The sequence below is a fragment of the Monodelphis domestica genome, chromosome 2 (genome assembly GCF_027887165.1).
Source record: "Monodelphis domestica isolate mMonDom1 chromosome 2, mMonDom1.pri, whole genome shotgun sequence".
Lineage (NCBI taxonomy): Eukaryota > Metazoa > Chordata > Mammalia > Didelphimorphia > Didelphidae > Monodelphis > Monodelphis domestica.
The window spans coordinates 255,256,035-255,278,904 of NC_077228.1; the positions used below are offsets into that span (position 1 = coordinate 255,256,035).

Sequence of the window (22,870 nt, forward strand, 5' to 3'; positions counted from 1 at the left end):
CACCATGCTAAGTGCTTTTACAAGTATTATTTCATTTGATACAAGAACCCATCCAAATAGGCACTATTAATATCTCCATTTTACAGATGAAAGACTCAGAAATTTAGTGATTTGTCCAAGGTCATAGATAATATCTGAAGCTGGATTTGAACTCAGGTTTCCTTGACTCCAGGCCCAGTACACCATCAGTCTCTAAAATAAATACATAAGGTTACTAAGGAAACCTAGTATATTGAAATACAGATATCACAAATGTGTTTAAGATGCATATATATCTATTTGTTTATTAATATTCACAGACCCTGCTTAAGAATCCCTGCCCTAGAGACCCAGTGGAGGGGCAATGACATGATCAGACCTATGCTTTAGGAATGTTACTTTAGCAAATGCCTAGAGGCTAAATTGGAGATGGAAGAAACTGGAATGAGATTGGATAATCAGTCAAATATTGCAATAATACAGGCAAGAAGTAATGAGGACCTATACTAGGTTAGTAGCCATGTGAATAAAGACAAGAAGAAATGTTGTGGAGAGGAAATATAAACTAATATTTGGCAAGGGAGGGTAAGTTAAGATTGACTCTCTCATGTTTTCAGCCTGGGAGGCTAGAAGGTTGATTGTGCCCAAAGCAGAAAATAAGGGATTTAATGGAAAGGGTTGGATGGGCATAAGAGGAAAAGATATTTATTTTGGACAAGCTGAAATTGAACCCCTATAGGACTTCAAGTTTGAAATTTCTAACATTCAGTGGGTAATACAGGAGAAAGACTAAGATAATATATTTAGATGGGAATCTACATAGAGATAATCATTGAATTTATAGAAGCTGATGAGGTTGCCATGAGAGTGCCAAGAATTGTATGCACAGTTAGGGAACGTGGTATAAATGACAATTCTATCAAAAGAAACTGATAGGGAAGTCAGATAGGCAAGAAGAGAATCTAAACATTTTTCATTAAAACTCAGAGAATAGAGAATATCCAGATGGAAAGAGTAATAAAGTATCAAATAGAGAGTGATCATTCAAGAAAAGGACTGAGAGGGGGCAGCTGGGTAGTTCAGTGGATTGAGAGCCAGGCCTAGAGATGGGAAGTCCTAGGTTCAAAGTTGACCTCAAACACTTCCCAGCTGTGTAACCCTGGGCAAGTCACTTGACCCCCATTGCCTAGTCCTTACCACTCTTCTGCCTTAGAAGCAATACACAGTATTAATTCCAAGAAGGAAGGAAGGAAGGAAGGAAGGAAGGAAGGAAGGAAGGAAGGAAGGAAGGAAGGAAGGAAGGAAGGAAGGAAGGAAGGAAGGAAGGAAGGAAGGAAGGAAGGAAGGAAGGAAGGAAGGAAGGAAGGAAGGAAGGAAGGAAGGAAAGGGAAAGAGAAAGAAAGAAAGAAAGAGAAAGAAAAGAAAGAAAGAAAGAAAGAAAGAAAGAAAGAAAGAAAGAAAGAAAGAAAGAAAGAAAGAAAGAAAGAAAGAAAGAAAGAAAGAAAGAAAGAAAGAAAGAAAGAAAGAAAGAAAGAAAGAAAGAAAGAAAGAAAGAAAGAAAGAAAGAAGGAAGGAAAGAAAGAAAGGGAGGGAGGGAGAGAGGGAGAAAGAGAGAAAGAGAGAAAGAAAGAAAGAAAGAAAGAAAGAAAGAAAGAAAGAAAGAAAGAAAGAAAGAAAGAAAGAAAGAAAGAAAGAAAGAGAGAGAGAGAGAGAGAGAGAGAAAGAAAGAAAGAGAGGGAGAAAGAGAGGGAGAAAGAGAGAAAGGAGAGAAAGGGAGAAAGGGAGAAAGGGAAGAAAGGGAGAAAGAGAGAAAGGGAAGAAAGGAGAGAAAGGGAAGAAAGAAAGAAAGAAAGAAAGAAAGAAAGAAAGAAAGAAAGAAAGAAAGAAAGAAAGAAAGAAAGAAAGAAAGAAAGAAAGAAAGAAAGAAAGAGAGAAAGAAAGAGAGAAAGAAAGAAAGAGAGAGAGAAAGAGAGAGAGAGAGAGAGAGAGAGAGAGAGAGAGAGAGAGAGAGGGAGGGAGGGAGAGAGAGAGGGAGAGAAAGGCCATAGATCTGAGTAATTAAGAGAATTAAGAGATTGGTGATTTTAGAGAATACAGTTTCAATTGAAACTAAGAAAGAAGCTAGGCTAACTAGCAAGAAATAAAAGGAGTCCATGTTACACAACGTTTTCTAGAGTCTGGATATAAAAGGAAAAAATAAAAGATAACCTAAGAGAAAAGTAGTGTCAAGTGAAGGTTTTTAAGGATAAAGGAAAGCTGGATATTATTTTCTGGGCATCAGATAATGAGACAGGAAATGCAGGCAGGGGGAGGGCATGGAAACAGAAGATTATTATAGTGCTAGAAGGAAACTGGAAGGAATACCTTCAAAGGAGTTAAGAGTTGACTTTGATGAGACAGTTACCTCTTCATCAGAGACATAGGCAAAAAAACTAGAGAAAGGGAGTGCTATTAAGGAATTTGGGAATACAAAAAAAGAGAAGAGGAAGCCCTCAACAAATGACTGCTTTCTGCAGTAAAATATGAACCAAAGTGTTCTTGAGAGAAGAGGGTAAGAGAACCAATTATGAAGCCAGAGGAAAGGAGGCTGATTCAAATAGTCACTTCGTTTTCACTTTGATACAGAATTCATGTAGCATTTACTCACTTGTTATTGATTTCTCCTGGCTAAAAGACAAACCCAAATGCTTTCTTTTAAATCATATATCATCCAGATATGTTTATGTTTCTTCGTTGACTTTTGTATCATACAATTTTGACTTTTCATACATTAGATGCATTGTGCTTGGTAGCCACATAAACATCATCTGAAGAAGGCTGGGAACTTTAAGGAGCAGAAACTTGAAAAAAATTTCCAAATGCAATTAATTCCGATCTCTTTCTCCAATTCAATTCCTGACCAAGCTCATTGCCCATCTGTAGTTTCTGACCAAAATATATTTTCTAATGGAATGTCTAATAAGATGGATATCTTATATGTCTTATTTTGTATCATGGACAAGACAGTCTTCATCTACTTGGATTTTCCATTTCAGATTGTTTGACAGAACTTTTTTGAATGGTTTTGAGGCTCATTAAGGAGGATTTTTGGTATCATATAGTTTAATGCTATTAGCAATCAACATAAACTCAAATATTTAGAAGACTTTAAATCTAACAAGGAAATTGCCCTTCCATTTAGACTATATGCTAAACATTCTCTATGACAGTGGTAAATATTTTTAGTAAGTTTATCTCTCTATATTATGCTTCATTCAGTATTCATAAGATAGACAAACATCTCTATTATTGCATTTTTCAAGGAATCTTTTATAATATTAATGTATGTATAGGTAACTGTATTAAAAGATGTTCTTATAAAATTCAAAAGTTATAGGAATTGATATAGATCAATCAATTAGTTTCTCTCCTGGGTAGAAACTATAAGAAACCTTTTGACCCAAAGCTATTAGAATGTCCAAGATACCAAGACCCTTAAAACAGAAAGCCAAACATGGTATATGGACAAACTCAAGACTAGTCAAATATAAATCCTACCTAAGACCTCATATGAGGCCCATGGAATTGTCCCCAATTTTTGGAATAGGAGTGCTCCAAAATCAGGAAAATCCATTGATATTTTACTAGTTGTCCATTCCTGTATGTTACTAAATTAATAAAAATCAATGTTCAATTTTCCCTCACATTTATTAGCTATATTATATATTAGCTAAGCAAGTCACTAAACCCCTGTCTGCCTAAGTTTCCTCATCAACAAAATAGGGATAATAGTACCTTACCTCTAAGGCTGTCAGAATAAAATAACATTTGTAAAATATTTGCAAATTTTTAAATGCTATATACATGCATATCATTATCTTTATTATCATAATTTATACTCATTAATTTCTTGATTGAGCACCCAATATTGTCAAGGTATGACTATTGTTCTTTTTATTTCTTTAGTAGAAAAAAATTACTAGTAGCCCAAAACTCTTATATTATGTTGGAATTTTTTAGCTTCAAAAATTATTCCGAAAGATTATTTTATAATTTTCAGTGAACTTTCCCTTTCACTGGTGAATTTTCTTGTTTTATTATGCAAAATATCTTTCTTATAACAGCTTTTATTTTAGGATATCTTAATTATGTGCTAATTAAACAAAGACAGGCTTTTCCTACTTATACTTTCTTGATCTTATGAGTTTTCTTGTGTCTCTTCTTGAATTTAAACAGTCTCCTTTACTGTTACACATAAAGTTGTACAATAATAGTTCTCTGAATAAATTGTATACAGATACATACCACTGCCTAAACTAGAAACATATAATTCATTAGACATCATCTAATCAATGTGGTGCTCCTCCCAGGCCTTCTTAGTCTGTAATTTTCTTATCTTTGTCTTCCCATCTAATCCAACATACTAGAGGCCTTTCACTAGATCATTTAAAAATACATGGGCTCAACTCTGGCCTCTAATGCTTCCTAGCTGTGTGACCCTGGACAAGTCACTTACCCCCAATTGCCTAACCCTTACCACTCTTCTACCTTTGGAACCAATTCTTAGTATAGATTCCAAGACAGAAGGGAAGAATTTTTTTAAAATAAATAAAATAAAGATATTCAGGTACCATTGTGATGGTCTGAGAGGTCATCTTTTATTTCTTCTTATCTACACATTACTGATACACTTCTTTTTGGCAATCAGACATTTGCTTGATGAAAGCTTATATGATTTCTAATTATTCTAATGATAACACTCCCCATCCATGTCCAACTTAATATAAATATACTGCAGCTTGTAAATATACTGCAGCTTGCTTATATCATCTGTTCCCTCTATTGTATTTTAAGGTCACTGGAAATTTTGAAATTTCAAATATTGTTTTATTCCATAATTCACAATTACATACCACAAGAAGTATAAAGGAATGAAAAATGGTAGATTTTTGTTTCAAGGAGCAGCTTGATAACACTGAAATGTATGATTTCCCATATCTGATATCTCCCTCTCTTTTTTACCTCTTGTTCAGTTCCAGATCCATCTCAATGCCTCAATGGGTTATCCATTCATCTTCACACTATAATCTAGATAACAGGCATTCTTCTTCCATTTATTTTGTTTTTTTCCCCAGTGTTTAGACATTCACTTTTGAATGATCATAGGTTTCACTGAGGAGGTTAAATGGAATTTCTATGGCTTGATGCAGTAAGCACATTATCATGCATCAATGAAAGCATTTGGAGGACTTAATGTCTTTAGGAAACCATAGGCAGCAAGGTTTTACTAACTCTGTAAAGAGAGTGCCAGGCTTGGGGTCAGGAAGACCTGACTTCAAATGTGACCTCAAACATTTACTGCGTGACCCTAAGCAAGTCATTTAACCCCGTTTGCCTTGGTTTCCTTATCTGTAAAATGATTGGGGGGGGGGGGGGATGGCAAACCACAATAGTATCTTTGCCAAGAGAATCCCAAAAAAAGGGTCATAAAGTGTTGGACATGACTGGAAAATGACAGAACAAAAGGGAATCCTTCCATTTGGATTCTTTGAAGGACATCTTCCATGAATGCTGCTAACACATTTGTCACAGTACTAGGAAAAAATCTTGACAACTTTAGCAAATTAAAGGATGAGAGTTCCTTCAGAAGTTGAACTATATTTCCTGGGTAGGTGCCAACCCCATTTATTGACTGAATCCTGGCACTGGAGGGGAATTTATTTTGTCCGAATGCTATATTTTTGTCAGATCTACAATGTTCTAACTATTAAAATATAACAAGATCCTTGAGAACTAAGATTGTTTTTATTTTTCTGTGTATCCCTTGCGTTTAGCACAGTGACTGATATATAAGTGCTTAATACATTTTTGTTGATTAATTAATGGAGATGTAATCAAAGTCCTTAGAACCAATCAAGAAGACATAATGTGATTTTGGAAATAGGACTTCATTCTTTATCTTTATTAATTTGTCCCAGTTTACTCCTGGTAACCCTTCTACATAAGCAATAACAGATAATCCTTAAAATATAGTGATCCCTCACCATGATAGCAGGAGTTACCTTCCAGAGACCCCTGCAATAGGTGAAAATCCACAAAGTAGTGGCATATTTATTTTATTTTTTATGGTAAGCATCTTCCCCTGGTGCTTAGGTTCACTGGCAGAAGCCTTAGAAGGCACAGAACGTTTGGGTGGCATAGGGCTCAAAATAAAGTCAAACTTTTATAAAAACTTCACGAAAACACAACACTGCAGAGCAACAGTGATCAGACATGAATGTGAAGTGGACCAGGAGAGATGCTGACCGTATGGGCTCAGTGCAGCAGAGCAAACAGACAGATACTACAGTCACTGAGCCAATCAGCACCCAGGAAACAGAACACAGCACTGTTGTTGGTCATCCTTCATTCTACCAGCCAATAGTGTGTGTATACAATCTCATGTTGGCAAACTTGTGCAAGTGGTAGTGGCATACTGCATTTCCACCGTGTACAGTATGGTAGTCATCTGCAAAATCCCACAATATAGCTAAAAATTGCAATACAGAATTAGATTTCTTTTAAAACCCACAATACAGTAAAGCCATGATAAGTGAACCACAATATAGCAAGAAATGACTGTATTCTATTGTTTCATCTATTTTTGTGAGATTTTATATGATTTTAACATGTAAATGAGTAATATCTTATAGGACCTTTACAGCTTTATTTTGCTCTACTCAGTGAAATCTTTTGCAGTCACCAATCAACAGTAATCATAGTGGAATTTTGGGCTCTAGGAATTTGAATTGCTCATACAAAAGTAGAAATGTAGCCTATTATAGAAAAAAATGTGCACTATTATCCATTCCCTTCTCATATTTTCATTAAATATGCTTTAGATGTATGAGATCATTCTTTCAGAAATAAGAAAATGGTCACCTTTAGTTTTAATAATAACATCTTTGTTATACATTCAGTATCTTCCCCCTCTTCCAAGTATCTTTAAAAAATTAACCTCTCTCAATATTTTCCAAATTATCACCTTAAGTGCAGCTGTTCTTCTAAAATATATTTTCTTAAATATCATTTCTACTTCATATAATATCAAAGGTAACAAGACATTAGAATCTAAATACGTTGTTTTTTCTATTGTCATTGGTTACCACCTATAAATACTATCATTATCCCAGTTTTATCTGTGTTTTAGAGTTAATCTGGTTAAAATGAGTCTTACAACCTGGATTTTTATGGTTTCTCATTTTCACCTTCATGAATTTTTGTTTTTCTGTTGCCTATAATCTTCCACCATAGTATTCAACATTAAAAAAAAAATTAACATGAATAAGAAAATCATTAACAAACACAAAAATTTCCATATGTCCAGAAAGAAAGAATTTCATGCAAAACCATGAATCTGTTATATGTAGCTTATTTTTGGACATGCTTTAAATTAAAATGGTAATATAATTATTGCTTTACATGTCTGTGTTGCCTTCTGAACTTTCTTCTGGTCTCTTCTATGTATTTTCAGTGATTTTCATAATCCTTTGTCATCAAATCACCAAAATCACCCTCATGTTAGAGGACTGTATGGCATATACACGCGCGCACACACACACACACAAAAATTAGTAAAAAAAAAAATCAGCAAAGTACATCAATGTATTTAAAAATCTGACAATATATGCAACTTTGTGCACCATGGATTCTTCCTTACCCCCATCTCTGAAAAGTGTTAAGGAGTATTGTCTTCTTCTACCTCTTGTTTGGGAAAGAACTTTGTTCTTTATTATTTTGCAACATTTGTTTTTGATTGCTTTGTGGCTGTTATTTCCATTAATATTGTAAAAATTGTGCTGAATATTTACTTGACTCTACTTAACTCACTTTGCATCAGTTCGTAGAATTCTTTTTATTTTGAAATATTTCATTAATCCTCTTATTTTTTCATATCATAAATGCTTTTCATTTATTATACTCCCAAACTCTTCTTCCACCAAATAATAACCCTAAAAAATAAGTTTAGTAGAGCAAAACAAATTTGTGTTCTACTCTTTGTGTCTGAAAATTCATGCCTCCTCCTAAACCTACAGTTTATGAACTCTACACCAAGAGGTGGAAAGCATACTTCATCTTCTTTAACATTTTGTAAATTAGTTTTAGAGATACTTTTGACTTCTATTATATAGATTACTTCAAATTTATCAAATTGTAGGGAATTATGAGTCATCACCAGTGTCATTTTCCTTTAATAAGTTCCCATTTTTTTTTAATGATAATGTCTTTGAGAAGCTTGAAAAGATCAGTTTGGTAATACTGTATTATAATGATTTTTTTTTCACAATTAGCTGCAGGTTCAACTGAAAAGGACAATGCAGTCAGTAAGTATGGCAGCAAAAGGACAGAGTCTATGTGGTCACCCTCCAGAAGACTTTCACCAGAACCCTTCTAATATATTTTCTTCATTGCACTATGCTCTTTGAAGGCAAGAAGTATCTCACTTTTGTATTTTAATGCTTAGCACAGTATTTACCACTTGGTAAACATAAAACAAATGGCTTTTCATTTACTTATTATTCATTCATTTATCTTTATCATCTCTTCTACTCTGTTTTTAAGTTTTACTTGTATTGTTTTACCAGTTATTGTCAGAGTGAACAGAGATGGGGTGTATGGGGTGCTCAGGGAGGAGTAATATCTTTGGTGTGGGAGGGCTTGTCGTGCCCTCCTAGGGCAGCTCTCCAGCCTCTGACCCTCATCTGACACCCAGCTCTCACTTGTGGCTCCTAGTAGCTGCTAGCATGTGGCAGTGGCCACACCCTGGGCAACGGCTTCTACAGGCCGGCTAAACCTTGTAAGGGTAGCCATCAGGTCGTCATCGTCGACCCCTGGTGAACCAGGGCTTTGCTAACCTAGCATGTGAAGACTACTTCGGCTGAACAGACAGAAGAAACCAAGAAGAATGTTCAACGGCTGAGATGGCGATGCAGCAAGGCACTGTGGAGTGCTTAGGGCGTGTTGGAGCACAAAAGACAACACGGCCATCCAATGCAGCTGAGGAAGTCTCCAGATGTAACAACTTTTCATGCCACTGGACTCAGGCTTCCAACACCGAGAGAGTGGGACTGTCTCTGTGCATCAACTTTTCCACTTAAATCTTCATGCACAAGTGTCTTTGTGCACAAAAACACACAAAGACAATGATCATCCTCGGTTACCGAGAGACTACTACTACTACTACTACTACTACTACTACTACTACTACTACTACTACTACTACTGAACAGAGATGGTTTATTTTAAAATATTAATAATAATTCAATTTCATTTATCTGACTCTTCAGGTTTTAAATTTTTTAAATTTTGCTTTTAAGCACAAGGCTTCTGAGCAATTGCTTAGCTTTGTGCCTCTCTAATTTCTGAATCATGAACCATGTTTTCTGGCATTTTTAAAAATCTTTTTAATCTTAAATTTCTTAGTTGTCCTTTTGCAGTGAAATAACATAGCATCGATGCATATAGTGAATTGACTTGGAGGATCTTATAGAAATCTCTTTTTCTGTCCATCATACTCTACAGGAGATACTGGCATATAAGGCTTAATTATCTTTATGGTAGGTTTTTGGGTTATGTTTCTCATGAGCATTACCAAGCAAGAAAAATAAGTATCATGTGAAATTACATTTTCTGCTATTTGGGGTTTCAAAATTAAATCATTTACACTAATTCCTTAATTTTGCTTTTTGAAGGAAACTTTTTAGCCATCCTTTAATTTAGATGCTACTTTCTAATGTTTCATGCTTTTGCTTATAAAGATTTATAAGAATGTTAATATTGATGTGGTTTCAGTTTCTCCAATAATATATGATTCTTTGGTTAAGAAAAATAATAATTACATTTACATAGCACTTAAAGGATTGTAAATGCGTCTCACATTTGGAATAGCAAGAGTTAAGTTGACATTTTTTGGTAGTCTAAAATCTGTAATTATCCCCACATCACAGAAGGCATTATTTAGCAAAATATATAATGTCTTTCATGCCACTTCTTAATTAGTTCCCTGAGGTGAACATTCACAAGTTATTCTTAAAACATTAAATCTATAACTGTATATAATGTTCTTTCAGTTCTACTCTTTTCTTTCTTCATTAACTCATGTAGTTCTTTCCAAGTTTTTAAAACTTAATCTATTCATCTTTTCTTATAGCACAGTAGTTTTCCATCACAATAATATGCCAAAATTTGTTTAGCCATTCCCCAATTGATGGACATTCCCTCCATTTCCAGTTCTTTGCTACAACAAAGAGAGTGGCTATAAAAATTTTGGAACATACTGATTCTTTTCCCTTTTCCCTCATCTCTTTGGGAAATAGACCCAGAAATACACATTTTTATGGCTCTGGGTATAATTCCAAATTGGTCTCCAAAACTGTTGGATCAGTTTGCAGTTCCACTAATAGTACTGTAGTGTCCCCACTTTTCCATGTTCCCTCCAATATTCATCATTTTGCCATTTTGTCATTTTAGCCAATTTGGCTGGTAAGTATGAAATAACACTTCAGAATTGCTTTGGTTTACATTTCCCTAATCAATAATAATTTAGAGCATTTGTTCATGTACCTATATATGACTTTGATATCTTCATCTGAAAACTGCCTATTCATATCTTTTACCCATTTATCAATAGGGAGATGACTTTCATTCCCATAAATCTGACAAAGTTCTCTATATATTTTAGATACAAGACCTCTATCTAAGAAACTGAAAGTTTTTTCCCAGTTTTTTGCTTTCCTTTTAATCTTGGCAACATTTGTTTTATTTGTACAAAATAATTTCCATTTAATATACTCAAATGCCCATTTTACATCTCACAATATTCTCAATCTCTTGTTGACTCAAATTCCTTTCTTATCCATAAATCTGATAGGTAATATATTCCCTGTTTGAACTTGCTTATGGTATCTCCTTTTATGTCCAGATCCATTCTAATCCTATATTGGTGAGTGGTATAAACTACTGGTCTATAACTAGTTCCTACCAAACTACGTTACAGTTGTTGCAGCAATTTTTATCATAGTGATTTCTTGTCCTAATAACCTAGATCTATACATTTTATCAAATACAGGGTTATTGTATTCTTTTACTACTGTTTGTTCTTTGTCTATTCTGTTCTATTAATCTACCTTTCTATTTTTTAGCCAATACCAGATAGTTTATATCATTATTGCTTTATAATACAGTTTAAAATCTGATAACACTAAATCTCCTTCCTTTACATGTTTTTCATTAATTATTTTGTTATTCTTGATCTTTTGTTGTTCCACATGAATTTTGTTATTTTTCTACCTAAATTAGATAATTTTTTGGTAATTTGATTGAGATGGCATTGCATAAATACAATTTAAGGGGGGGGGCAAATTTCGACAGAAACATAGTAAAGTCCCCAACCACTTGGAGTGCTTCATAGCTTTTTAGAGTACAATGTACATAACTTGTAGGCTACGTTTCAGGAATTTTCATGGCTATCTGATACGAATTGTTAAAAATCAAGTTTATTTTATTTTTAAAAGCATATGAACTAAGTTATATAGAATTTAGTAACATAACAATGTAAAAATGTGTTCCTACAAGATATTGTTGCCCAGTACCATTAACTATTATATAATCTGTATCTATTATCTCTGTACTTTTATAGATCTATGATATAGTCTGAGTACTCCTACCAATGGTTCAGAATTCAATCACTTTGCGTTATCTGGTGCAACCCTTGCCAATATCATCCTGTAAATATTCTAGAGTTCACCTCATCTACCAAGTCCTTTCTCTATATTTCTTAACACTTAGCAAGTGAAGTCTACAGGCTGCTGTCCATTGTCTACTTTTTGCTATCCTTTGATGATGCTATTTGATCTATCTATCTTCTTTTCTGGTCTTATATCACTTGAAGAATGCCATTTATATCATTTATTCTGCATGGTTCTTCATTGTTAATATTTTGCCACCTATTCATACTTATTCTTCAACTTTCCTTTGCCATTTGAATAATGCAAATTTTTAATTTTTTCAGAGACTAAAGTTCTGAGCAACAATTATATTATCACCAGAAGAATATTGATTGTAAATTAATATTGATAATAAAAAGACAAAGAATTGCTTAAAACTAATGTTATTGAAGGGCCTTTTGGTTATTAATATCTAGAGAAGCAAAAAGCATAGAGACAAATCAAACTAGCATCAACAAACATTTGTTAAATGCCTGTTATGTGCTAGGAACTATTCTGAGTCCTAATATCAAAAATATAAAAATGAAACAATTTCTTCCCAGTTTATTTGGGAGGAAGCAGCATGGCATAGTGAAAAGGAAACTAGATTCCAAGTTCGGAAGATAAGAGTTTGAATCGAACTTCAGACATTTCACCAGCATGGTGAACCTGGACAATTCACTTTAACATCTAAATGTTTTAGTTTCCTCAACTATAAAATGAGTGAGTTAAATTGGATAGTATGTATCTAACCTCTCCAACTCTAAAGCTATGATAAAGCTATACACATATAAACAAATACAAAATAATTTCACTGAAGGGGCCCTAGCACTAGCACTTAGGAGAAGGAAAGGCATTTTGAAAAAGAAGGTGGCACTGAGCTGAGCTTTGGAAGAAAATGAGGGCTGTAAGAGGCAGAAATGAAAAGGATGGGCATTGGGAAAAGGAAAAGAATCAGGCTGGGCAAAGGTTTAGAGATGGGATTTGGAATGAAAAACAAAAAGTAGGGAAGTTTGGCTAAAATATAAAATACAGTAATACACCTAGAATGGTACTCTGGAGCCAGATTGTGAAGTACAATGGCACACAGGGAAGTTTGTTTTTTTTAATCCCAGAAACAATAGAGAGCCACTTGAGTTTTTTGAGCAGGGAAATGTCATGGTCAAACCTGTGTTTTAGGAGTCTTGCTTTGGTAGCTATGTGGAACACGAATGGAGAGAGACTAGAGAGAGAGTAAACAATTATGGGTCTATTACAGTAGTCCAGACAGGAAGTGATGAAGGACTGAAATCAGGATGATATTTATGAGTAAAGAGGAGAGGCATAAAGAGAGGTTATATAGACAATATCTACAAGACTTGGGGGGGGGGGGGAGTAGGTATATGGGAATGAGGAATAATGAGGATTAGAAGATAATCTTAAAGTTGCAAACCTAGATTACTAGAAGAATGGTGGTTCCATGGGAATTTAATAGGAAAGGCAGTGTTGGTGTTTTGAATATATCAGAATCATTTGGAAATATCTTTCCAATAGGCAGTTGGTGGAACTAAAATGGAACTCAGGAGAAAGCTTCATTGAAAGTGTTTACCACCATGATGGAGAATGCCCAGTTTAGAGTATAAATGTAAATAATGAGTTCCTCCAGATGTTATTGTTTTCAGATATTATATAAAATGTATCAAGTCCTGACACAATACACAGCCTCCATAATCATTTCAAAGGAGTTCTGACTAACCATAGAGAGAGAAAAAACCCAATGGATGAAGAATGCCTATTTTCTAGACTAGTATGTGGTTGTATAGGACCATAAGGCTGGTCTATCAGTACATATGTCTTGGATAAAGAGTAATGATGAACAGATAACTAAGCCCAAAACTGAACAAGAGGAAAGCAGGATGGATTACATTTAGGAAAATGCATAGTGTTTTTAATCTAATGTATAAATATATTATATTTACCAAATGCTTATACCACTTTTAAATTAAATAAGTTAAATTAAAAAGAGGAAGTAAGAGGCTAATATTCACCTTTCAGGGCAGGTAGGTGGCACAGTATGGTCCTGGGCCAGGAATTAGGAAGACTCATCTTCCTGAGTTCAAATCTGGCTTCAGACACTTACTAGCTGTGTGACCCTGGCAAGTCACTTAACCTTGTTTGCCTTAGTTTCTTTCTCTCAAAAATGTGCTGGAGAAGCAAATGGCAAATCATTCCAGTATCTCTGCCAAGAAAACCACAAATACAGTCATGAAGAGTCTGACATGTCTGAACAACAGCTCCTTTTTCAGGAATTAAGAAGTTTTGTAAACAATAGAAAAATATTTTTAAAAATTAGAAAAAAGTTTTATGATGTGTGTATAGAATGATATTTGTCTAAAGAAGATATTCATCAATCATTTTATAAGTAATGTGATTTTTTTCTTTTGGGCAGTGCTAGAGAAAGTACTTCAGGGACCCCACATTCGGGGAATTTTCCTGGCTGTTTAACATGACATTAATTATTTTCATTTGAAATTTAATAATTTGGGTTATTTTAAAAAGTATAGATGTGGAATTTTATGGAATTAAGGAATAAAACAAAATAAAATTATTCCAGGCCCATTGATCTCATAGATATAATTTCAGACAATAAGCTCTCTAAAATTATGTTGTAGAATCATTCTCCCCACAAAGCAAAATTTTGCCAACAAGAAATATTTGTTGAATTGGCAAATAGTTTTTCCTCAAAAAAATAGAAATTTAATTAGTCCATCAACAAGTATTCATTAAGCACCTACTATTTTGACATTCACCATGCTAGGTGTTATAAATACAAAGAGAAAAATCAAAGAGTTCCTACTTCAATGAGTTTAAGTCTTCTCACAGGATATAGCATGTAAACATAAAAATATGTTTTAAATAAATATAAAGTAATTTGGTAATTAGCATCTGTGGGGTGGATATCAGAACCCTCCTACACCTATGTAGGAGGAAATATCTTAATTATGTTTTGAAGGAAGCTAGAGATTCTAAGTCATAAGGAAGTTCTAAGTCATGAGGAAGGAATGTATTCTAGATATGAGAAAAAATTGGAAACATATTTTATTAGGAGGAATCCAAAAAAAGGCTGTTGGAACACAGAGTACACAATAGAATAACATACAATAAGGCTGGAAATATACGTTGGAGTGACATTGTGAAGATTTAGGTCAGTGGAGTTTGAGTTTGACCTTAGAGGTAATACTGCTATAGCTATATGATAAATAAATATGAGATAGCTAAATATTTACATAATGGCTCCAAATTAACTGTAAAATTCATGTTATACTGATTTGTATTTGTCATTACTAGTTGCCTATCATTCATAGTATTTGTGTTGATAAAAACACATATTAGTGTCATATTGTTTCTTCCTGGTTTCCAATGGCTATAAGCATTAAGTATAAGAGAATAAAGGCAAATGAGGATATTCTCGCAATCAAAAACAACATATAATTCATGTTCAGTAATATTTTAGCTCCTACCTCTTCTAGACATTTTGGTTTTTTCCCTAAAATCGAGAATCATTTTAATAACTAACTGATCTCTGTGAATTCAGTCTACTGTAGAGGTCAAAATATTCCCAGGAATCTATCACCTGATACATGTGAAAAACAAAACAAAACAAAAAAAAAAAAAACTTTTGTCTTAGCTTTCTCCTAGACATGAAAGGCAGAACCTTCTACTCTGGGAATTAGTGAAGAGAAATTCTGGACCCGAAAATGTTTGCCCTCTTTAGTCTACAGAAGTAGCAGCCCCGCCCCCATCCAAGAAACCAAAGAATTTGCTAAAGTATTTAACTTCCTGAACCAAATTTTACACCCGGATCCCCATCTCCCTCTAGGACTCCCCCGCAAAAAAACTGTGATTATCCCCTTCTATCCCAAAATAACTTCGTGTAATGACTATAGAATGAAATCGTTGCCCCAGTCGCCAATTCCCACTATTCCATTTACAGAAATCGTGGGAGAGCCTGTGTTACTTCCCCCGCGGAGAAACGTAATTTTTGTGTAAATGATGATAAAAATAACTTGGTTTTTGTGCAGATGAGAAGTCAAGCATATGATGAACAATCCCAGGGAGGAAGAAGTTTCAGGAGTAAAGGGACGAATTTGTATTTTAGAGAAAAAACAAGAAGTTGACTTGATTTCACCTGAATTTTGCTCAGAGTTACGTGTGTTTGGAAAGGCTGCTGGTGTCGTATTTGAGGCTACAGAGAAAAAAGAAGAGGGACATGAAGCCTGAGACGTCTCCACTCATTTTCCGATTGAAACCGCGTGATTCCATACAGGGAATTTTTATAATTTTCCCCTTTTTTGAAGTGTAACAAACACAACTCCTCTTCAGAGCTGAGACACTGTCCCTGCCAGGGAGGCGAGCTGGGCAGCGCACCAATCACAAAGCAGCTCCTCTCTATATATACCCCCGGCCCTGCGAGCACTGCTATATTGACACTGTGGGTTCTACAGCATTTTTTACTGTAATTATCTAGGTTTGCTACTATGTCTGAGACTGCTCCTGCCGCGCCGGCTACTCCAGCTCCAGCAGAGAAAACACCTGTGAAGAAAAAGGCTAAGAAGCCAGCGGGCTCCGCGGGAGCGCGGCGAAAGGCCTCTGGGCCCCCGGTGTCCGAGCTGATCACCAAGGCCGTAGCCGCCTCCAATGAGCGCAGTGGCGTCTCTCTGGCCGCCCTCAAGAAGGCGCTGGCGGCCGCCGGCTACGACGTGGAAAAGAACAACAGCCGCATCAAGCTGGGGCTCAAAAGCCTGGTGAACAAAGGCACCCTAGTGCAGACCAAGGGGACGGGTGCCTCGGGCTCTTTTAAGCTCAACAAGAAGACTCCTGCCGGCGAAGGCAAAGGCAAGGCCAAAAAATCTGCTTCCGCCAAAGCAAAGAAGTCGGCAGGAGCTAAGAAGCCTAAAAAGACCACAGGGGCGGCCACGAAGAAGCCCTTGAAGAAAACGCCTAAAAAGCCTAAGAAACCAGCGGCAGCGTCGGGAGCCAAGAAAGCAGCAAAGAGCCCGAAAAAAGCTAAAGCTGCTAAACCCAAGAAAGCGGCCAAGAGCCCCGCGAAGGCTAAAGCGGTGAAGCCCAAGGCAGCAAAGGCAAAGGTGACCAAACCTAAAACCGCCAAGCCCAAGAAGGCGGCGCCAAAAAAGAAGTAGGTCTCCGCGGGAACTTCCAACACCTCAAAGGCTCTTTTCAGAGCCACCCAGATATCTCAATGAAAAGAGCTTGATACGTATGTCTTGGGGCCCTGTAACATTTTCAATTAAGCAGTTCTATAGCTGCGCCAGTGGGGGAGTTTGGGAGGGAGGGTTGCAACTGACAGCTTGCTTTTTGCCCTTATTTAACCGAGGCTAGAATACAGGGAGACTTGACGGACACAATTCTTTATTTTTGCACACCGCTAACCCTGATAAGGGCCAGGTTAGTTATTTTAAGTTATTGCATGGTCTTGTGGATCAAGGAGCTCAGTTGCTTTTTTTTTTTTTGGTAGCACCGGATATCCTGCGGCGCCATAGTGCCTGGCCAGTTGTAAAGCCCACGGGCTTTCCGAGAGTAACAAATGCGTAAACTTTGTGGTCATCTGAATCTAGGTCCTCCCTTTGCATTTTGAGATTAGAGACGAACTAAATAAACCGTTCCCAAAATTGAACAATTTTTGTCCAAGTGGTAATTTTTGGTTGCAGAGTACGTCAATACTGATTGGTTAGGGCAGTGGGTTCTCCAAGGTGGTGGAGACCCCTGGGAGTCCCTGAGAGCCTGCTCAAGGACATCTGCGAGGTCAAAACTTAATAGTAATAAAGACATTTTCATTTCTAATGCAGTATCGGTAAATACGATTTTACTTTTTGAAAGGCTATGTCGTGTCCTCAAGTTTTTAAGAGTGAAAGGGGCCAAAAAGTTTGAGAACCGCTGGGTTAGTGGAACATTCAAAAATCCCGCGTCTCGAATAAATTGGTTTGTTATTCATCCTCACGCAGCCTTGAATTCTGTACAATTTGATTGGGGAAAAAATGAGTCCCTGCGTATTCCCATTTGCTCTTACTGGTTATAAATGTGGCTTCCTTTTCTCGTTCAACATTCACACTGTTACGTACTGCACACATCTACAGTTTAATTAGTGTCTGTTTCAGAAAAAAAGACTTTCAGCACCTTGACGCTAGGGACAGTTTCTTTTTACTTTTTTAAAAAGTCCAAGCTGCAAAATGTACCTGAGTTCTCAGCCAAATATTTTTACTCTGATAAAGAACTCCTTTTCCAAGCAATACTTAACAAGCACTAACGCGTACTAGCATACACACAATATGGCTCCCAAGTCACTCTATATTTTACTTGTTTTTCCATTTAAAGTTTTTTGTCTCTCAATTTTAAGTTTTAGTTTATTTGCTAAATAAGAGCAAAAGGATTTAAAAGTCAAATAAGATACCCTTTGAAACGCCCTTTTCAAAGGCGAATAACCACTTTCATTTATTTCTCCGCACCACCCCCACCCCCCACCCTTAACAAACAACCTACTCCTCACCTCCCCAGCCCGCCGCCCACCCAAATTTGGCCTTTCTGGAGGATTCTATCTAAAGTCAGACACTGAGTGTTAGATACAGTGTCGAGATATTCGTGGTGGCTGACACTATTTTAAGTTTGTTTTTAAATTTTGGTCATTGAGAAGAGAGGGAGCAGAGGAAGCTTTTTTTTGTTTTGTATTTCTGAAAGTGTGATTTTGAAAGCTTCTGGTTCCAGGGGCTTTAGTGCTTCTCTAGCCCCTACCTAGTTTGTCCCTCACAAGCTTCCCTAATCCTAGACTTTATGGTCACTCCATCTTGTGGTGCAGCAATATTGCCTATTTTGGAGCAGGACGCAGACATGGTTCCTTCACACAGACTCTGATTGAACTCATCCTTGTGGCTCACAGCCGTTTTACATGTGTAATTTATCTCTTGTGAGCCTTTTGTTAACCTCCCCGCCTCCTCATTTCAGTTTTACAGATGGAAAAACTATGAGTTCAAAGGACAAGAGAAAAATTACTTGGGCAGGGCTATAGCACTTGTGGCTAAGATAAAAACCGAGGCCTTATGATTCGAAGGTTTAATCCTTCTCTTTATCCACTACGCAACGCTTATATTTGCCTCTGGCAAATAGCATTAGATCAGACTCTTTATTTTGTCATGGGCTTGATTGCTGGCCAGTTCTAAGACACTGGTCTTTAGGTTCGCCTTCAGGAAGCTGATAGGGCATACAACTAACCCGAACTGGAGCATGTCCCAGGATGTGCCCTGACGGTTACACTGTCATCCGGAACAATTCCATACAAAGAAGGCAGCAAAAAGGCAATAACTGGAGTTAAATAACCAACTTGTCAATCTGTTTAGCTATTGGTCAAAAACAGCATTCTGATTGTTTCAGCCAATCAAAAGACAAATCTAAAAATCTCTGAGCTAGACTGCCTTTATTTGCATAGAAACCCTATAAATAACCCTGACCTAAAACTCAAGTGTCTTTTTTGAAAATTTGTTAAATTTAACCCTAATCTGAGCCCATCCCAGTGTAGTATTTAAAGAAGATAGTACCTTACTTAAGTGCATCATTTAAAAAGCACAAGCCTAGTCTAAGGTAAGTACACCTGGTTATGGGTAACTACTAAAGCCTGGGACATCAAAATAGATTTTAATGTCATTTTCTGTCATCACATCACTCCTAGAAGATCCAGATGGTCACGTGGCTATTGTCTGAGAAGTTGGTCAAATACATCATGTTGAAGGGCCAGCTCCAAAAATCTAAAGGGCATTTCAAAATATACCTTCCTTTCTCAAAGCAGCTTTATTTACATTATATCAAAGTAGTTTCTGGGTGAGTTATTTTGTATCATAGCTTAATGCAGTCATTGATTCTAATGGCAATTTATAATTTCTGGACCACAAATATGGCCAAGGCATAAGAAAATATTATTCTGTGATATAACATACAGACAAGTATTTAAAGCCTAGTTTTCCCTTTCCTTCTTTCCTCTCCTAAAACACACAGGGAACATGTCCCAAGGAATGCTTGTGTCAATGGAAGAAGCCAGCAGCAGTATGAAGAACTGTGTACTTAGAGCAAGAAAACTAAAATTCAGATCATCTCTGCCACAAACCCCCTTTGTTACCTTTGGCAAATCATCCTTTGGGGCCCCTTTCCTCATCAAATAAGGAGGTTGGACTAGAGTATCTCTGAAGTCCCTTTCATCCCTAAATCTAGGATACTGAGTTCAACATTTAAGAATCCTCCCAGATTATAAAATGTTTGATAAGTGTTTCATTTGTCCATTTTTGTTTGTTTTCATGACTTCTTGTCTGAAGGGGAGAAAAGGAAAGATATGTGGGGAAAAAAAGACATCTCAAAGTCTGACCCTTTCATGTGGTTCTCTTCTCCATCATTTCCACTGTACTTTTATATTTTGTCTCTGTACTCCAATCTATAGTGATTAGATTTTATCTTGGGCAGTTTTTCAGACCCTTCTATCTTGAAGAGACTTAAAATGTAAGCTCTTTAAGATCTTGCTTTGAGAGGTCAGGGGAATGAATAATGTAGAGGTTTCAGCATTCAAGAAAGAAAGCCTTCAATATTCCCAGCAGGTACTTATCTGTTTTCTCATTTCTAAACTCATAATCCTGCTCCTATCTCTTTTACTGCCTCCTCAGTATATCAAAGACTCACAGAATCATAGGATGCTAGATCTAGAACATCTTTTTCTAACCCCCTCATTTTCCTGATCAGGAAGATTAGATAATTTGGCAATAGTCATACAGCCAATTAAATGACATAGATTCTAGTGCCAGCCCTGACACTGACTCCTACTTCAATAAGCTATCATGTGACACAACTGCAAAAATCCTATTATTTTACTTGTATTCTCTAAAGGTAAATTGTGAAGGGAAAAGAGAAATGAAACAACAGACTAGAGCATTTATTAAGTGCCATGGGCAATGAACTGTGTTAAATGCTGGGCCTACAAAGAGAAGAACAGAACAGGCCCTGCTCTCAAGGAGCTCACACTCTAATGGAGCAAAATTATGTAAGTATGCAAGTATGTATATATATGTATATGTGTGTTACATATGAAAAATGTATATGTAGTTTCAGCTGAAAGTTAGACAGTCTCATGATCTTGAGGGTATATCAGCAAAGCACAACATAATTCCTCTACTTTAAAGATAATTTCTATTAATAAAATTATCATCTTCTGGTGTTGAACTCTTCAATAGTGTGGTAGTAAATGCTTCCTTTTCTGGATCTTTGGTAGCTATTGCACTTATAGAAGCAATTGCCAAACTGCATTTCCACAGGAGTTGCTTCCTAGAACAATGGCTGCAGACACATTTTTATTTCCCAAAGCTGTTGAAGTCCTAGCTCTGGACTGTCTCCATCAGTGTCTGAAAGATGGTAGTTAAAGCAGAAGTAGTTGTGGTTTGACTTTCCTGGCACAGGCTACCTCCTCCCATTTACCTTGATACACAGTAATCCCCTTAGCTTTCCAGCAAAGAATGAAAGACCCAATCAAACTAAGAACTTATAGGTGACCAGTCCCGAGAGATCAGACTGTCTGTCTACTGGCTTCTCCTTCCCTCAGCTTCTCAGCCACAAATTCTGGAAAGTTCTATTGGTCCCAGAATGGAGCTATTTCCTGGCCCCTTCCTTGTGCCTCCCATTTGCTTCATCCCTAGGGATGATTCCTGTTGTAATGGCTATGGCTGCTCCAAGGGCCATTAGAGGACTCGAGATTCCAAAATTAGCAAGGGAAAGAGAAAGTCTGAATCTCTGCTACCCATATCACAGCTGCCTGGGGTCTTCGGTCTTTCTCCCCAAAGGTGCCTTACCCACCTGGGGCCCATTCACAATCCTTCTCATCTAATGACAAGCTTCAGCAGTCTGCTATCTCTTGCCTCTCAATGCTCTACTACACTAAGAAGTCTTTTGCCAGCAGACAAAAGACCCTGAGATATCCTACCTACCCAATCCTGGGGAAGGAGACTGGATAGCTGTCTCCTTCTCATCTCCTGCCCCTATGATTCAGGGGACAGTCAGAGATACCCATCGTGACACTTCATACTAAGTGCCTCAGCGCTCCTTTAAACTTTTGGAGAGACAAAGAGTAGGGAGAGTAGGAAGGTATAGTGGGAACTAGAGTGTCAGGGAGCGGCTAGACTCAAGGGTTGTGTTTGAATTTTTCTAAAGACTATTACTTGTAAATAAAGTCTAATTTTTCTCCCTTTAAAAAAAAGACAACAACCCTCCAGGGTTGCCTGCCCTATGAGTGGCAATTTGTTGTCAATTAATGAGAGTAGCTGGCCACTTCTTTATAGGAGTTGCTTCCCCAGAAGAGAGATCTGGAAGCTAGACTGAAAGAAATATCAATGGCTCCAGGGAGTATGCTGCTTCTTATGCCTGTTGGTAGCAGTTGGTCAATATTTGCTGGTAGTAGGGAAGAAGAAAATGAATTCTCTTCTCAGTGATGACTGTGGGAACTGAGCTGGAAGAAGGTCTAGTAAACTGGGGAGTAATGCTATTTCAAGTTTCTTAGGTTTGGGCTTCAAGCCTGCCTCCAGCAGAGTCTGAATGATAGTCAAGTGGTAGTAGTAGTAGTTTGATTTGCCTATTAAATGTGCCTCCTTGTCTCCCCCTCAGGATTCCTTTTTGCTTCTGCTAAGGTGGCATGCCTGTCCTTTTAATAAAACTTTCTTCAGAGAAAAAGACAAGGATGATTCTTGGAAATAGAGTCTGAAACCCTGTCATATATGCTAAAGCCAAACTGAATCAATGAGACCTTTTTGAACCACTCCACTAGCTGGCATACAGTCTAGTAATTGTACCTGGGCATCATCATGCAAGTCTTTGTGTGTATAAGGCAAAGTACATAAGAAAGAATCCAGGATGAGGTCTAAGAATAAGGAAAATATTTTATTCATAAAGAAGATTGAGAGTTATCCAATAATGGGCTCCAGAAAAAGAAACAACCTAAAGAAAGAAAAGAGCAATACCTTCTTTAAATGCTTTGAAAACTGAATAAATCAAAAATAACTTCTCTCCACAAGAAGAGCTATATACCAGAGATGCTGCTCTGAATATACAGTGATAATAAAGTAAAGAAGTCACAGGAAAACTTGGCCACACCT

The 22,870-nt window shown here is 36.7% G+C and overlaps 2 protein-coding genes across 2 annotated transcripts in view; one reads left to right on the forward strand and one right to left on the reverse strand.

Annotated features, from left to right (window-relative positions):
• Positions 1-22,870, reverse strand: part of LOC100012021 (histone H3) — a 47,662-nt gene that overhangs the window by 1,614 nt on the left and 23,178 nt on the right. The gene's annotated exons all lie outside the window — the stretch shown is intronic.
• On the forward strand, positions 16,116-17,379 carry LOC100012064 (histone H1.4-like). The gene has a single exon (XM_016430788.2). It carries the CDS (start codon positions 16,220-16,222, stop codon positions 16,880-16,882), a length of 663 nt encoding a protein of 220 aa, XP_016286274.2. The 5' UTR covers positions 16,116-16,219; the 3' UTR covers positions 16,883-17,379.

What these genes read in the sequence shown, in the direction of transcription:
- LOC100012064 (XM_016430788.2), top strand. Translation starts at nt 16,220, where the DNA reads ATGTCTGAGACTGCTCCTGCCGCGCCGGCTACTCCAGCTCCAGCAGAG.